At 40.5% G+C, this 18,747-nt stretch overlaps 1 protein-coding gene across 1 annotated transcript in view; it reads left to right on the top strand.

Annotated features, from left to right (window-relative positions):
- RAB11FIP5 (RAB11 family interacting protein 5) overlaps window positions 1–18,747 on the top strand; it is a 61,007-nt gene that overhangs the window by 35,129 nt on the left and 7,131 nt on the right. The window contains exons 3-5 of the mRNA XM_072406669.1: window positions 3,858–4,312; window positions 7,290–7,938; window positions 13,298–15,631. Coding sequence (XP_072262770.1) covers window positions 3,858–4,312; window positions 7,290–7,938; window positions 13,298–15,631 — 3,438 coding nt within the window. The remainder of the gene's footprint in view (window positions 1–3,857; window positions 4,313–7,289; window positions 7,939–13,297; window positions 15,632–18,747) is intronic.

Here is an 18,747-nt window from a genome sequence, read left to right on the forward strand (position 1 = left end):
TGGATCAACTATGTCCATAGGCTTTTATATCTGGAATATGTTTATTTCCCTAGTGGTTGAACCTGATGGACTTATGTCTTTTTTCAACCTAACTATATATGAACTGTCATGGTGCAATGAATGACGGAAAGGACCACTGTGGACACCTCTACACCTCCTCCCCATAAAACAACGCAGTTCTGACTGTACAATACTCATTCTGTTACAAGAACCCATTACAAGCTTCTTCAGGGGCAATTACTGTATATGAGGAGTGATTTAAAGTATAAAGGTAAAATGTTGTTGCCTAGAGTGATGAGTCAGGTTTTACATTTTGTTTTCTGGGAAAAGGAACCCTAGAATATGTTTACTATGGGTAACCACTCCAAAACATAAACATTTTTAGCTAGTTGTATCGATGGAACAGAATGCAGAGTGCATAGAATAGTCTAATATGACTAGTGTTACTCAGGTCTGCTTATATTTTGTGTGTATAGATTGCTTTATTTCATCTCTTCTCCGGATTCTATCAGTCTCTGGTATTTGAGGGTGCAGTGGAGTTCATAGTTATATATTGTTTGATTTCCTGGAACTCATTCCTCACCTCTGTGTACTGGCCAGATCTCCTCCTATGCTACAAACACGCCTTATTGTTAGTGTGACCATAAAATAGTAACTTGATGGAATGAAATGTCTTCTAAAAGAATGGAATGAGAAAACTGCTGCAATTAAATGGACAGTCCTATTAATGTAGGTTGATTGCAAAGAATAGAGAATTGACCTTTGTTAGGTGTGTGGACTATGTGGTTGGCTGCCATTAACAAACTTCTTCTGAAGTTACTAGTTGTCCATGGTGGGAGGTCTGCTCTGTAAGGTTAAGTGGACCTGTCACTATTACATTATGCAAACTGCCATTGTTGGAACCTATTCTACATCATTCTACTTGCCTGGTTGTAACGCTGATCTTTTTGTGTCTGTTAATTCAGTCACACCTGAAACAAGCATGCAGATAACTGTGTGGTGTGTTCATGGGTTGCTTCTTCTGGATCAGTGATACAGAGGGTATTAAAGGCAGAAGAATAGAACCCTAAATAGCTAAATTCATCACAACCCGGTCAGCAATAGCAGCCCATATAATGTGTTGGATAGTTAGTTAGAAAAAAAGACATAAGTTGTTCAAGTTCAACCACTAGGCAAATAAACATATTCCAGATATAAAACCCTATTGACATATTTGGTCCAGAGTAAGGGAAAAAAAAACCCTTGTACAATTTGCTCCAACAGGGGGAAAAAAATCCCTTCCTGATTCCATGAGGAAGTCGGATGTTCCCTGGATCATACTAATAAACATGTATTAATATTGAGCCGGAGAGAATTTTTTCTGTGGGTGCCCTAAGAGGGAGAGAGAAATGTTTTTAGGCGGGTAAATCTAAAGAGGGGAAGATTTTTAGGTGGTCATCATCAGAAGAAGGGATATCAATCTTCAGAGGGAGGGGGAAAGGTTTAGATGAGTGTCATCGGAGAGGGGAAAATGTTGGGCATCCTTCAAGGGAAGGGGAAATGCTTAGGTGTGTTGACTTCAATGCAGGTGAAGTCTTTGGTGGGTAAATTCTTGGGTGGGCATGGCCAAAGCAGGTGGAAATGCTTGAGCGGTTGTCGTTGGAGAAGGGCGTATTTCTAGAAGTTGTAATGTGAATGCCATAGATGGAGAATTTGTCGTTATTATGATAGTCCTTCTTGTAAATCTATAATATAGAATTGCTGAATGTTGTGTACATGTAAAATTAATGTACATCCCTATACCATGAATGCAATTTCTTGACCAGCTTCCTTGTCTCGGTTGAGACACATAATGTGTACTTGGGGTTTCTCTTGTACCTGGGTTTCTCTTGTACCCAAACACAATTTCCATATCTCAGTGTGTTATGCCTCCCCTTGCAGATATTCTCATCTGAAATGTTTGGGGGGTAATACTGGAAGGCAAAGCTCTGTCCAACGGCCATGTAAAGTACACAACCTTTGTGTCATAGGCAGCAGACCTGAAGATAGTATAGTTTCAGCCTAGTGGGCATTCTAAAGACAATGTCGGTGGTTCTGACACAACGGGAAGTGACTGTTAAACACATGGCACTGATGGGGATGCTTATGAAGTTTCTCCATAAAAAGATCTAAAGTGGTGCAACACTTCAGGTCTTTATTACTTTTCGCATAGATCACTCCCCCTGTTAATTCCTTTTTACGCTTTTTGACCTAAAAGGATTGAATAGTTTTGTTCAAGCATCACCCAGGGTCACCATCAATCTCCTAACTTGACCTTATCCATTAAATCCTGTGCAGTTGTTAGTTTTGCTTACAAATGTTTGACAGAGATCCGCCGTGGCTGGAGCCTCTCAACTTGTTACAAGGCTGCAGTCTGGTCAATGGTGGAGAGGAGACCATGGGAATGGTTCCTCCTGCTTGCAACAGACCGATGACCTCTTTATCCAGGTAAAGGGCTGGCTTCTGAATGGCTTTTTAATGATGGTTTAATATATTTTAGACCTGTAAAGTTACTAACAGGGCTATGTTATCTACAGACCTGCCATACAGAACATGACTTTTTAACCAGAAGTTTTTGCTACTGGAGGAAGTCATTATAAAAAAATAAAGAATAGTTTGAGGCAGGCGTGCGCCAGAGTTGCGGCTCGTTTTCCCTACATCACATATGAGAAGACACTGATGTGCTCTTTCCTGTTGCTGACTTGCATGGGGTCCGGCAGATTGACACACCAAAAAATGCAAGCTGGACCTCTTCACACGGCAGGGGCTGCTTGGGACCAATCCAATCAGTAACCATGAATTTTAATTTTTAAAAGCCATACGTTTGACCCGTGTGTAACATAAGGGGCTTAAAACAAGATTCCATATGTCTGTCCTTCTGACACCAGAAACTCATGTGTTTTTTTTATTATGAGGGACTAAAAGGGTCATTGTGATTTCGGCTTTACCATTTGAATGTTATTTTTGAACGTCCTGTTTCCCACTATACTTTTGTAAATATTAAGTCTTAGGATTTCCTTATAAATACTTGGCTTCCTCGTACATGTCTAAGATCTCGCTATATCCTATAATGTGTAGCTCTGCAATGTTCACTGTTCTATAACCTAAGTTGCTGTACTTGAGGTTGAGTTCCACATTTTGAGAAAGAAAACCGTGTTTACTGGATTTCCATAACCAAAATCAGCTGTTTGACTTGGTCACTGGAATTGCTAATTAGGTTCCTATAGATGTCTGTGACCCTGTTTTGGTTGATTTCTTCTCACTTTATTACCATGCCACAAGGGCGAAATTCAGGATAGATGTTCCCCGACTTTCTGGAATGGTCTTCCTCGTCCTGTTCGGCTTGCTCCTTTTAAAGGAGCCCTCAAAACCCATAATTTCAATCTTGCCTACCCGTCTTTTTCTGTCTTAAAACCCCCACCACTTCCCACCATTCCATATCCCCCCTTCTATTGTGTGATACTTCCCCCACCTCCTAGATTGTAAGCTCTTTGGGGCAGGGTCCTCTCCTCCTGTGTCACTGTCTGTATCTGTCTGTCATTTGCAACCCCTATTTAATGTACAGCGCTGTGTAATATGTTGGCGCTCTATAAATCCTGTTTAATAATAATAATCGGATTATTAAACACCTTTTTGCCTCCTTTTGTTCCATTCCCAAAAAATAACCAGAGCCCAGAAACCCTGTCACTGTCCTGGAAAGTATAAAAGTACTGCTATTTCTGGTGACTGACTGTGCCCATCTATCAATCTAGAAAGCATTTTGATGGTTGTATATTGCGTTAGTTTGCTGGACACTTTGCCAATGTTTGTTTACTGAATTTGCTCCTTTCCTTTCACAGATGGTACAAACTCCACTCCAAACCTGGGAAGAAAGAGAAGGAACGAGGGGAAATTCAAGTCTCCATCCAGTTCACTCGCAATAATCTGACGGCCAGCATGTTTGACCTCTCCATGAAAGACAAGCCAAAGACCCCTTTTGGAAAGCTGAAAGACAAGATGAAGATTAAGAAGCGCTTTGATATGGAATCGTCTTCTGCTATTGTGCCAAGCAGCGTCGGCCGCCTAGACAGCGATGAGGAGGAAGAAAAAAAGCCAAAGTCAAAGGCAGCTGCTTTCTTTAAAGGGCACCTGCGTAAAAGTTCCCTCACCAGGTCTAATACATCTCTCGGTTCAGACAGCACGGTCTCCTCTTCCAGCGGCGCTGTGCCAAACAATAGCGCCATCTCCATAGTGGTGTCAGATGCCGGCAAGAAGCCTGCAGTCAGGAACAGTAGTCTCTCCGCTGAACCCTCAGGTAAGTACCTAAATGTGGGAATGCGAAGGGATTTTCCAGCATTTCCCTGAAAGAATATTTTCTTGCTGTCCCATATTTATATTGCTGTACTTCTAGTGGTCACCTGGCAAGTATTTAAAGGCTTTACCATGCCGGAGCCTATCCTACCTGTCAGTCCTGGGAGATTTTTATCCATTCATGGCTATGCACAGAGAGAAAACCTGTAAAACTTAGTCCCTATGTACTGTTAACGTGTGTCTAAAACCAAAATGGTAAAACCTATCTCGTGTTTTACTGTATCCTATTGAGAGTTCCCATCCCTTCCTGTCCTAGAAACACAACAGGAAGCTGGTGGGAATTTCTCCAAAAGGGATTCAGGTCAACTGGCTCTGTTGAAAGATCTCGCCTCCTGGAATGACTGATGACTGGAAAATTCTACAGTCATTCCTTTCTCCTCCAGGAACGACGGTCGGCTGGGAAATGGGGACAAGTGAATATCCTAAGTGGGGGGACACAAAAATACCACAAATTTACAAGTCCAACAATCCTTTGTTAAGTAAAGATTTTGTTGTTGTGGACATTTATTAAAGGGACCTCCCTCTTCCTGGTGTATTTCTAATATTATTACACAGTATTATTATAGCGCCAACATATTATGCAGCACTGTACAAAGTTCATAGTCATGTCACTAGCTGTCCCTTACAGGAGCTGACAATCTAATGTCCCTACCATAGTCATATGACTTTACACAGTCTAAGGTCAATTTTGGGGGAAATCCAATTAACCCCCCTGGCGTTCTAATTCTGTCCGTATTTTAATGCAAAAAGTGGTACATTGTTTTGCATGGAAATTTATTTTACATTGTAGGCCTATAACTTATAGGCATAACTTACCGAAATATATCAAATATTTAATAATAAACTTTAAATAAAAAAATGCAAAGATATGTTAAATAGCCACTGTGTTGCCCTTCCATCAAATTATTTATGTGATTTATTTAATCATTTGATTTATTTCATTAATCCTTATATTTGGTAGAAATGCATCAAAGTATTATGTTTTAAGTAGGGCTGTTTGTTGGTTGTCTGGAACAATAAGGTTTTCACAATGCAAACATTTCAGTGGGATATTTTCCATTCACACTTGCTCTTCACAAACTCCTATTCATAGTAAGGATTGAGTGCATAAGAATTTGCACTGCAGAATTGAAACTGTAATGATTCCTGTAGATTTTTCTTTGTTTTCCATCCATAGAGATCTCCTGCAATGATAATGAAGTTATGGCCATTTAAACTGTAACACTGCAGAGCCAACTTTAGCATTGCTGAAGTTCTGACTCTCTGCTGCCCTCTGTCTGTCAACAACTTGTACAGCCACTTACTGGTTGACACTTTAGTAAAGCAAAGTGTCTAAAAAGCTTTGTGATCTGTGAAAATGTACAAGTGTAAATATGGATGAAGGGCAGCCGTAACACTGCTGTAAATAGCAAATTATCCTAGAATTTATAAATGGCAAGCTGACAATAATGCTTTGCTGAAGGTTGTGGCAGTTCTTTTACTACTACAGAACCTATTCCTTGAGAAACACCTAAGCAAGGGTGTAAGGGAGGCAAAGAACATGTTTTAAATAGGCAGAAAGAGTTGTACATGGTCATGACTGCTACTAACATGGTGTCTTGTAAAGGTAAAAAAAAAAACCTCTTCTATTGAGTTGCATTATATATCCTTCCTGCTTTTCATTTCTTCCTCCTCTGTTTAGCCAATTAAGATACTTTGACTTCATACCTATTAAGCTAGGTACACACTTCCAATGGTTTTCCAACAATAATCGGCTCTCCAACGATAATCTGGAGTGTGTACAGCGCGCGTCGTTCATTGTCCGAATGACCGTCCTGGCGGATCCACGGGCGATGAACGATCGTAATGTAAAGGGAAGGGGGAGTGCGCGCAGCAGGGTGCCGTTCCATCGCTCTTCCCCTCTGCATAGAGCAGAACGGTGCTGTATGTACAGTACTCATTCATGCATCATGCAGTGCTAATTTTCTTTTCTTTCACGATCCTTTCCAACTACTATAATTGGACTTGTGTACACGGCTTTAGTTCATGCACATTAATTCCTCCTTTTTCAATTCAGCTTGCCCTTCCTTCTCAGTTAACATTCTCCTTATCTTGTTTTCCCTGCCTGTTAAGATAATTCCATGCAATGCTCAATTAGAAGAAGTAGGGTGGATGGCCCCTGTTGTGCTCTCTTCTTAGTGTCATGGATGAACCCTGTATTAAATGTGATGGCCATATTTGACACCGATTGGGAGGAGGCGCCATGGTTAACATTAGCCCTGAACTCCAAAGTAAAGGTTAAAGCTGAACTAGAAAAAAATTAAAAAACAATACGTACCTTTAATCTTGCAGATCCCTCAATGGTGCTCGACTTTCCCTCAATGCTGTCCTGGAAATCTTCATCCAGGCGCAGAGGAAGCGCTGCCATCTTCTCTTCCTGTCTTCTTGCTACGTCACACGTTCTCGCACTGCGCAGGTGCGAGATCGGGTAACATAGCGTGCTGTAAAGAGAGGGAAAAAAAGCTGATCTAGCTGCGCATGCGTGAGATTAACATTTCTATCCCCTAAGTGGAAAAATGCCCCCTTATGCGCATGCCTGAGGTCGACATCTTTATCCTCTTAGTGGAAAAAATGCTGATCTCAGGCATCCGCGGAAGGAGCAGCCAAGAGCCTTCCGGGAGGCTCTGCGCTCCTATTCAGTGTCCCATTTAAAAAAATCAAATACATTTTTACTTTACATATAAGGGTTGTCTACCCCTATGTAAAGTAAAAAAGTTGAGCGCACATCTGTGACCCACAATGCTGTCTATCCATTATTATGTCAAGGGCCTAAAGATCCTATTTTGATGTTAATGACCACACAATATTGCATATTACCTTATGTAGGAAGTTAAAATTTTTATTTAATTTTGCCTGGCTCATTGTGTTTTTATGCCATACAGTTATGGACCACGAGGCATCCCCTAGACTAACTCACAAGAGAGCCTTCAGCGATGAAGTCAGTCAGGTGAATGTATTCCCTGAACCAAAGGCAGTGCAGAACCTGAAACCAAAGAATAGCCCTATTTCCAAGTCTTCAGTCTGTATCAATGGAAGTCATGTCTACGCAGAAGTGCCTCTTCCAAAGTCTCCCTCTTTGGAGAAATCTTCTCAGGCCTCCAGATCTTTTCAGAATATTCTAAAGAAAGCAGAGGAAGCTGTGACCCCGGAAGTAATGAGACAGTCCAATGCTGGTGAAAAACAAGAGCGCAAGCTAGCCACCCCTCCTGTGTCTTCTAAAGAAGAAGAGAAACACTCCTTAAAAATGACTCCAAAGCCAAAAACTGACCAGACCAGAGTGGAGACCAAGCCTGTGCAAGTCACATCACCCATGGTGTTCACTGAGGACCTCTCCAACAATAAAGCTCTAGAGGGAAAAGCCAAAGAAGAGAAGGCCAAAGATGGCCCACAGCTTGGATCTGGAAAGAATGAAGGGGGAAACAAAAGCACTGAAGACCCTCAACCACATGTGCCTTCCAGCTCTGAGGAAAGGAGTAAAGTTGGCGGCTGGTTTGGCTCCAAAGATGTAAAAGACACACTACAAAAACCAAGGTTGGTACGGTTATGTTACTTTTTTTGCAAAATAAAATGTTCTTTTGTCTGAGTAGGTAAAATTTACCCAGAACGTTTTTTTAAGCCGGGTGGGAAGAAATTTGTAAGTGGGTGGCAGCCCTGTATTGTGACCCAACTCTTTAGTAAGAACAGCCGGGTGATTACTGAAAAGTGCCGGGTGGCTAAAAGGGGTTGGGGAGAACATTGGATACACATCATGTTGGGGAGCTGCTCTAGCCAGGAAGGTATACTTATTCCATATTCATGTTTGTAGCTTTAGAATAGGATGGTATGTTCTTACAAATCTTAACATCAGCTCCTGACCTTTTATTTGCTCTTTGCTGAATAGCCACAATTATGTATGCTCCAAAATCTCATGGGAAGCCTTCCAGAGTAACATAGGCTGAGATCATCCCCATTTTAATGGCAATGGTTTTGAGTTGCATATCCAACACGCTTATATAGGTGTAATTGTGCAGGTGTCTACAAACCATTGGTCAATGAACAAGGATAAGGAAGACTGTCGCAGTGTTGAACCTTGAAAAATATTTTGGCAGTGGCAGCTCACATACATCCCACCTTATAGATCCCCTTTAAGATAACCAGTATTGAGGTGTCTTGGGTTTATTAATAAATGAGGAGCAGCAGGGAAATTTTGTTGGTTTAGTTTATTGACAGGTAAGTCACCTGTTAGCTGCCACAATCTGTTGCTGCTTTGTGGTCCGCAGGTCTCAGGACACACATAGGAAATGCAGAAATTTTCTTTTGACCTTTTACTTCCTCCTTTTTACTGGCAGCTTATGTACAGAATAACCGCATAGATAATGCCTTTTAACATGCCTTATAACTGTACAGAAAAAAGAGAAAAGATTGTTTCCCTAACACCATGGTCTATAACCACCCAGATCTGATTCCGACATTCTGTGGAGAAATTCATCGACTATCACCCTATAAAGGGCAGTGATCTGTGAACTCGTAGTGCTGCAGTTGTATGATTTTACTGCTACATTGTGTGTAGCCTCTTTAATTGTATATGTTGTCTGATCCAATCACAACACAGAAACCGCTGAATCAGAGAAAGCATCCACCCAATAGAAAGTTCAGTACTGGGATTTTTACAAGAAAATCCCTTCTCACTAAGAAAAACTGTTGTGGAATTATTTTAAAATAAATGAATAGTGGAGGTTGCCATTGCCGATCTCTTGGGAAAGTGCTATTTCCCTGGTTGCCATACCTGTTTTTGATCAAAAACAAGAATGCAGATAAAAACCCCAATTTTCCCTGATGTAGCCAACAGAACATACTTTTTTTGGGTCCATGGCTTAGAAATGTTTGGAGGTATCAATAAAACCAAACACCTCGTATTTTGCAGAAACACGTCAACAAGAACATTGCCTTATTTTGTTTATGGCAAAACTTTCCAAATGTTGCAAGAATCAGGGTAGGCATGAATAAAGAATATGTAGAATAAGTGCAGTTATTGACTATAAAAGAAAGGAGCAATATACAGCAATACACTTTAAGAAATTCAATTGTATTAGTGGCTAAAGTTTACAACCTCAACTTGACAATCAGCAGGGAGTATGAGCTTCCCTGATTGCAGAGTTATAGTCCATTTGTGCAGGAGACCTCATCAGACAGACCACTCTTTCTATACAGAAACCAAAAACTTTTCTCTTGCACTCTGGCAGGGGACTGGCTTTTCTGCTTTACTAGTTGAGGCTGCTTTAACCACCTGGCCATTAAGCCCGAGCATGCTCGGAGTAAAAACTTTTGCAATTTTCGTTAACCCCGAGTTTTTCTCTTGAACCCTTTTTTTGTTAAGTTTTAAACCCTTCATAGGGTAGAATTAAGCTTTAAAATGTGGATTCCTAATTTGGTCCCTTGGCTTACCTTATGTATTCTAAATTTAGAATTCAGGAAGGATTGGTTCTCTGAGCTCAAAAAGTTGATGCAATTCAGCTTATTCGGTCAGAACCTATACTGCATACTTATTCTGGGTATTTTGACTCAAAATGGTCAGAGGTCCCGGATGACATCCATGAAGCTAGCATGTTCAAAAGGAAAAGATGACCATGGCAGCCTTCTTGTTCATCTTACAAGAGGTTTCTTATTAATATTTTACATATGCTTACTGAATAAAGCTTAACTTTTTGAATGGACTTTGTGGCCTACCCTGATCTGCCAAAACATTAAGACCCATTTGGGAGTTGAAGAGAATAATACTGATGATCTGGTTACAATGACTCCTGAATTGGTACATACCTAAAGGTAGGATAACTGGTGACCTGGTTATGGGTGTCCAAGGTGCATTGATCCTACTGGAAGATTTGTTTGTATGGTGTGATCTCTCACACAAGTTGATAAAAAATACAAAACTGGCCAAAACAGAGGTGTGCATATCAACAAACTAGTCAAAGTGCCTATGCTGACCCATACTGAAAGAGCATAGAAAATGGGATTGTGAGAAATGGAGCATTGGAAGAAAGTATTCTGATTAATCATGCTTTTCTTTAGATGATGTGGGTGTCTGGGTGCATGTGTGATGATTTACCTGGGAACAAAATGGCAGCAAAATGCAGTAGAATAGCAGGCCGGTGCGCGCAATGGGATATTCTAATGTCTTGGTGCCAAATACCACCTTCAGTCTTGTGGAGCCTGTGCCTACATGGGTCAGAGCTATTTTCATGACGGAAGGAGGCTTACATATTATGGGGTAGGTCACCTAATGTTTTGGCAGATCAGTATATGTCAGTTTGATGGGCTTCTTGTTCTCATGATCACACAAGAAGTTAGGGAAATCTCCCTAGTGGGGAATATGGACAGCAAATTATCATCTGCTATTGTTTTAATAACACTTAAGCAATTTTATTTTAAGGGTCGATCAAGGGTCATTCTTTCATCACAAGAATTGTCTATTGAATTCTACGTACAGAATCCCATTTTCTAGATGACTGGCTTTCCTATGTTTTTGTAACTGAATAAATGTCACTATGCTGATTTTACACAATCATTACATAAATCTTCTAGGGGATGTGTTGTAATTGTTGCGTTCTGCTTCCTCTGGTTTAGCTGGTGTTCTCCTAGACTGTTAACCTGTATTAATCGGTTAAAGTGTGTCTTAACCCAAAACATATTTTTCACAGTTTTGTATTATACCGTGCTGTATATGATTTTCCTAACCAGATTATTTTTCCTGCAAAGTTCCCTACCTGAAGATGCCACCAGTAATAGGGGTTACAGTTTGACAACGCTAAGCCACTGCTTTGTAACTAGCAGCATCGTTGTCGGTCCACTAGTTGCACACCTTACAACTATTTGGAACCCCTCTGGGCAGCCCAATTGCCACCCAAGAGTGGACATGGCTGGTCATGGACATCCATGTAACAAACTTTTGTGACCATTTCACATAAATAGTTTGCCAAAGAAAACCATATAGTGACACATGATGCCAAATATGGTAAAAAAATAGGTTTAACTTATATATATATATATATACTTTTAAGAATTTGCATTGTCAACAAATAATTTCTACTTCCTGGGTTTAAATTTGCCAAGCACCAAATAGAGCCTCAATGGTCCTGGAGTTACACCATATTTATATTCACAATACTTTCCTCTAGCATCCTCAATGGGCATTGTAAATCTGCCCACCGGCCTGCCCCAGGTTTATGACCAGCTCAGTGGTTGGCCTAAATATAAAACAAGGCCTTTTTCCCGGGGTCCTAAAGAAAAAAAACTCACACCCCTTGTTGCCCTCCAGAAATTTGCTTATTTAGGTGTTCGCAGTCTTGAAGGATGCCCGGAAGATGCCCATTCTACAAACCAGAAAACTAGGAATGTAACTTCTTTCTCATAGTAAAGCCCCCAATCCCTCCACAAACATAGCCCAGGGAATCCCGCTCTCTCTGCTTCTCTCCTCTTTCCGGAGTTGGATGGAACAGCGGCCGTGGCAATCTTTCTTCTCTTCAGGGTTTTTCTTCACTTCACCTGAACTCGCATTGGGCAGGTGCCAGATTGGGTGACATGACATCCTGCAAATCTCTGCCTGATTTTAGGCATGCGCAGAAGGAACAGCCCACAGCCCCCTGGGATATATCATAGATGCATCCCATGGGACTGCCAGTTTTCCTTCAGTCTTTACTGCTGTGGTGGTAAAAACAGAAGGGGAGGTGGTCTCCCAAACTTTTTTTAAGAAAGTACTAAAACCCCTCTTTTTCTTTTACATTATTAAAAAAGGCCACTCCTTTAAAAATTGTGAAAAATTTCATCCGCTTTAAGCATAGGGCATCATGGACCCTACTGCCTGACAGAGAAGGTATCTCGTTACCCTTCGGTTATATATTTAGCACAGAGAAGACATTGCATGCCTAGTAACTGTTTTGAAAACCTTGGGGGAGGACTGGGGAGTTTGGGCTTTTTATAATATGTGTGCTGGTTTAATTTTTTTTTTTAAACACCCCAAACCCAGATCATAGGGTAGCTGCAGACGATCAAAATGACTACAGGTGGTAGCATGGAGTCAGTTCAGTTTTTACCAGTAAAGAGTGCATGCATTGGAGGCAACCCAAGCTGTAACATTTTAACATTGCTTTATTAAAGACGTGAAACATCTGTTTATGGTAGTGTACATCCCTTGGTCAATGGCTACTAGAAGTATTGTATGTGTTTGATGTATTTTCATGGAAGGATCAGCAGGACATAAGTAAGCCGTGGTACATGGATGTCCTCATGTACGTATGGTTGTATACATTACAGTAGGCTGTTAAAACTAAAATGATGACCTCACTAAATATGTGTTGTGTTTGTTTTTTTTTTGAACTTTTTTGAATGCCATGTTTCTATGCCATATATGTACCACATTTGGTTTTTGGTTGATGTTATACATACATGCATTTTTTGGGGGGGTTGTACATTATTATATTTTTATGCACAACTGAAGTCATGTCAATGTCCCATCATCTAACATAGGTCCACGTCACACAGCCCCTCACCCCTTGGAAGCCATAAAGCACTAGCAGAGTGTGTGTGTTAAAATTTAGCTTGTGTTGATGTTTGTCACTAACCTGGAGGATGGTTTTATCTTCCTCCACAGACTGGATGTGTCTCCTCTGGTAGAAACCAGCTCCTCTGCTTCCTCCCCATTCACCCCTTGCCCTCCTGCCCTAGCTTTCCCTGTAGTAGCAGCTGCATTTGTTTTGCCTAGTACTAACCCTGATAGAGCTTCTTTTAGTGGTGTCCAAGGGATCTTTTCTGCCAGCAATCCATTTCTCAACTCACTACAGAACAACCCTTTCTTTGCGGATTCCCTCTCTGACCAGTTACTAAATACTTCTTCACCTACTCACTTTTTCTCTAGTTTTCCCTATGGGTCTATTGCTACCTCAGAAGCTGCTGAAGGGGGCTCTTCTCTTGTGGAGGAACACAGTCCATCAGCCTTCTTCCCACCTACAGAAGATCAGATGTCATCCTTGTACCAAAAGGAAATTGATGCAAAAGAAGATTTGAATGGCAATGGTTCTTCAGCATCTCCAGAAACCGTTTCAGAATGGGAGGAACAATTTGATGCTTTTGCTTCGAGCAGACTCCAAAAATCGCCAGAAACCAAAGAAAACTTCATTGTTGATTCTGAAAAGAATCCATCAGGTTTATTTTTTGGGCCAAAGGTTAGACAAGATTATAGTGAGGAGAAACACTCTAACAGACAAATGTTGCAAGAACCTTTTGAAAGAAATGACAAAAAAAAAGATGGAATCTCTTTCCCAGAATGCTCTTCTCCTGTCTTTTCTATGTCATACGTTCCCCCCTCTGAGTCTTATATAGTTGGGAACTACTCTAGTGACTTCACTGCAGATTTGAAGCAGTCAGAACTTTGTCCTAGTAAGCCAGTTTCTGAACCTAGTCCAATAAAATTTAGATATGTAGAATCAAGCCAAACCGAGAATCGAGTAGCTTCTGTCTCACCACTTCTGATTAAAGAACAGGTCATAGACAACACAGGAGACCTATCTCCTAGTTCAGAACATCTAAATGATTACCCTGCTCAAAGAAGTTACTCTCTTACTATGACCCCCATAGCTGAAAGTGCACATGAACTAAAGGACAGTACTGACGTTATTGTTGAAGAGGTAAAGGCTTCTCTGGAACCCAGGCAGTTGGCTTTGATAGAACATAATTTTGTAAGGATAGGTGAAGACTTTTCTCCAGAACCTGTCCTTAATAAAAATGCACCAGTAGAAGAAAGATTTAATGAGTTAATTAAAGAACAGGCCATAAGTGAGTATATAGGGTCCTTGCCACCACCCAAGCCCCAACGGCTTATGTTGTCACCTGCCTATAAACTCATTGAGTCTAATGTAGATAATTGCAAACAAACAAGCTTTCAGGACACCAGTGGAAAACAAACTGAGAGCCCAGAGGAACATGAGCTTGATCAAAACATGAGGGGTAGCAAACATACACACTCTCCAGTGGCCTGTTGTCCTGTAATTGAGATAAGCCCAGTGTTAGGTTCTACAACGGAGGACACCCAATCCACCACTGAGGGCTTTTTGACTAATTTAAGAGAAGGAAATAATGAATTTCCAAAGCTGGGTGCTGCTAATGGGGAACACCTGTCAGATGTAAATGACACCTCTGCGGCAGAGCAGTTCAGGACTTGCCCTTCAAGCGTCTCGCTAGACTTTCCAAGTCTTCAAGAAAACTCAAACAAATTGGAGGTAATTAACCATGGTCCATCTGAATTGCTTCCAAAGTTGGGTGATGACAAACAGGATAATGAGGACTTTATCTTCCAAAAGCCTGTGCCTTTCCCAAAGAAACAGAAAGGTAATAGGACAGAAGATGCAAGTGCATCTAAAAAACAAAACCACTCTGAGGTTCTATTTTGGTCTGCTTTGGAAGAACAAGTAACGTCCAGCACGGCAGAGCCAACAAGGGCAGTTCAGAATGTTCACGCTCTCTTGGAATCCAATGAGCACAGTAACCAGGAATGTAAAGCTGAGCCAAAGCACAATAAAAATACAAATTTAATAAGGCACTCGGTAGAATCTCTTAGCCCACCACCAAATGAACTGACAAACTATACACTTGGGTCTAGTGAAAGAATATTAGTAGAAGAAAGTCCTAGTGTTTTATTGAGCCTACAGTCTCCTTGGTCAGCAGATATTATTGTAGACTTTAAGAATGAGGACTTCTGGAAAACAGACTCTAACCAGTTGACCCAAAATGACATAAAAAGTTTACCATCTCCTGGGAATCCCTTTACACCCACTGATAAAACCCCTTTAAGTCACAAGAATCCATTTGTTGACCACCCTAGAGAAAGTCAAAGTTCTGAATCTTCTCTGCCAGAAGACTTAAGTTTCAAAGATCTTCATGCACAGGCAGCAGGCCAAGGACTCCAATCTGCCGTCATCACTACTGATGTGAAAACTCCTTTTGTGCATGGCAACCAACCCCTGGCTTTCTCTACTCCTTTCTTTGCAACTGCTCCATGTCCTAAACCTTCAAACTTCCCCTCTCCGATCCAGTTTTCTACAGCTTCCGGGGTAACCACCACCACAAACACCCACACAGCAACTTTGTCGTATCTCCGCTCTCCTGCTGCCAGTGGTGTGACATCGCCAGCACCTGTGGTTCTGCCTCAGGAGACACAGCCAGCTGAAAATCCTTTTATGCCACTAAAAACCAGGTGAGAATTCCAAGAAAGGTATAAAAATGGATGCTTTGGTGATGGTTTCTGGAAGTTTGGCAAGAGTGAGTTGTTGAGTGAGTGATTTTATGTGACAGTTTAGTGTGTTTAATTTTCTGCCCACAAACATGTTAATGGGTCACTCCCCAAAACTGACTTTTCATTGTCTTCCTTTATTTCAAAATAGAAGTGAATTTGTTCACTGTTTTGGAAATTTAAATTGATAGGTATAGAAGAGGGAGAAAGACATAAACAGGGTTTTTTTGTGGCCAAAGTGAGTGTATATATGCTTAAGTGAGGAAAACTTTGTACAACAGTCATAATCAAAATAAAGATACAACCAAAAAAGACAATTGCTGTCTCTTTCTATGCTGGAAAGAGATTTAAAAAGTAAACATCTAGACAGATGATTCCCCTGGCTACTGATTATAGAGATATACTCCTAATGTGGCAATTGTTGTGGGTCTGGTAAACATTCAACTTATGGAAGTGTTCAGAATAGTGGTTATGGTACCCAACACGTTTTCCCTTGGCTTCTTAAGGGGTATATATGATAACCAAAATGATTTTACTGGTAGGAAATATTGATAACATAATTAGTAAAAGTCTCGTAGTATATTATGTAATAGTCAAACATCAATAAGAAGTTGTTTTGGAAATTCAGTTAACTGTCGCCATTCCTCCCACTGTTTCTAGTCCCTCCTTGTAGGAATCATAGTGATCTCAACAATCGACCTCACCTGTGACTTCTGGAGGAGACAGAAGCTGGGTTGTGTTTTTTGCCATTTAACTTTTATTAGCCAGAAAACCACTTACTCCACTTTGAAGATGTCAGACCACAGAAACAGACTTCATGGCCAAGCCCTGGTAACTGCAATTTCATTGTGCAAAAAGGTAGCCTTGGCAGAAGTAAAGTCATACTCAGGGAGGGATAAGGAGCTTTGCCAAAAAGTCTGGGAAGATGTTATATCCAGCCCCAGTAACAAAGTAAAACTAAATCGGGCACAGAGGAGGTTTTTTGGACTAACCTAGGTTATAGCTGAAGGTATTTAGAATCTGGTCTTATGAAAGAAGTTTACATAAATTAAGTTTTATATTCCCTATATATCTTTTGGCGCACCATGCTAGCGAGTACTATTATCTTGTGATGGAAAGCTTTTAGGCTATTTTAATGTAAAAGAAGCCAAAGGCTGACCTGCAAAATTAGTCTATTTATTTTACATTTTAAGGAACTAAATCTTTGTCCCACTACATTAAACTTTTAACAGAGTTAAAAAATCTTGTAGTGGGTATTCATCCACCTTTGATGGCTACATTATTAGATATTTGTTGGATTTGTGAAGATTTAGGTATCTGACAACATTAATCGACTGTTTATTAGGTATCTGACAACATTAATATTGACTGTTTTTGTTTTTTTTTTTGTTTTTTTTTTAAGCATTGGGTGGCTTTCTCTATTGGTAGAGCCATTGACTGACTGGTTGCCCATCACCACTGTCACTTGGACAAAAAACAATAAAAACTCAACATTTTAAATATGTCCCTTAAACAGGAACTAGGGGCATTTCTTCCATTATGGACATCTCTTCCTGTGACTTTTGTTGTCTCTGCAACAGGAAGCAAGCCCAGGCCCCTTTCAGTAGTCATGCAAGCAAATTTGAGTGCCATTGGCTCAATTTAAGTTGAACACGTCAGTCATTTTTGGGGCTTATGTTGATGTCTTTTAGTTTGTTAATAGGGATTTGCATTCCTTTACAGGACTATGAGTATACAAAACCTGTTTAAAGCAAATCAGGAGGTCAAATGCATTGGTCATTGGATTCTAAATGAGCTTAGGTGGTTCGCACTGATGCCCTTGACACAAGCCCACACCCTGTCCACGCGGGCCTTTCAACTTAGCAGATTTTCAATTCTGCCCCATTTTCCAATGATAAGATCTAAAGTGAATCTGAATAGTCATGTCCCTGAGATTGGAAGTGATATTTAAAGGATTAGTAGGTGAAATAGACCTAAAAATAAATAAATATGGCGGGGTAAAAAAGTATTGAACGTTTTTCTCAGTAAATACATTTCTAATGGGGCAATTGACATGAGATGACATGACTGGTATAGTCACAACCCAAGTAATCCACACATCAAGATCAAAACAATTATTATGTGTAATAAAGTGGAATAAGTATTGAGCACATGGTAAAAGGGGTTACAAAGAGGCATGGAAAGCCAAGAAACCTGCTGAAATCTGTCAGTATTTATGTTAAGGCGATTTCTTGCTGATCCCAGATCAGGTTCCCTCTCTATCGTGGCCTCTGTTTTCAACACGTTGGGAGCAGTGAATAACACACAAGCAGCTAAAGCATGTAGTTATATCACTTCTTCTCAAATCTTTATTATCACATCGCAATTTATATAGTCAGACAACAAGGTGGAAGACACTTAGTCAATAAAAAGAAACTTAATTAACAACTTCGCTGAGCAAGATGTTTCAAGGTAAGAAGCTTCAAGGTAAGGATGGAGCTAATATTGACTGACTGATAAGGAGGATATAACTAGTTTCGACACAACTCAATAATCTGCAAAATACAGCAAAAAATACAAAAAACAACTTAAATTCAAAACTCAGCAAAATTACACTCCTTACGATTTACAAAGCAATCCTACCTCCTATCAGTGCAAATGAATATCAGCTGGTTTAGTCCTAATTGATGGCCTATAAAAAGGTTTCTCATTACTAAAAGTATCACACAAGCATCTCATGATGAGTAAAAGCAAAAAGCTCTCTCGAGACCTTTGCAATTGTATTATTTGAAAACATACTGATGGCATTGGTTACAGGTGTATTTTCTAAGCTTCTGAATGTTGAGTGAGTACCTAGAAGTGGAAAGAGCATTTCACCCTAAACCGGCCATTACCAGGTGCTCCTTCCAAGATTTCCGTCGGAGGAGTCGGAGGAGTCCCAAGAATAATCAGAAAAGTTGTTGAACAGCCGTGGGTCACTTGCGGGGAGCTTCAGAAAGACCTGGAATCGGCAGGTACAGTTGTTTTAAAGAAAACCAAGTAATGCACTCAACTGACATGGCCTCTATGAGCGCACACTGCGCAAGCTGCTGCAAAACATT

Source organism: Pyxicephalus adspersus, chromosome 3, assembly GCF_032062135.1.
Source record: "Pyxicephalus adspersus chromosome 3, UCB_Pads_2.0, whole genome shotgun sequence".
NCBI classification, from domain to species: Eukaryota; Metazoa; Chordata; class Amphibia; order Anura; family Pyxicephalidae; genus Pyxicephalus; species Pyxicephalus adspersus.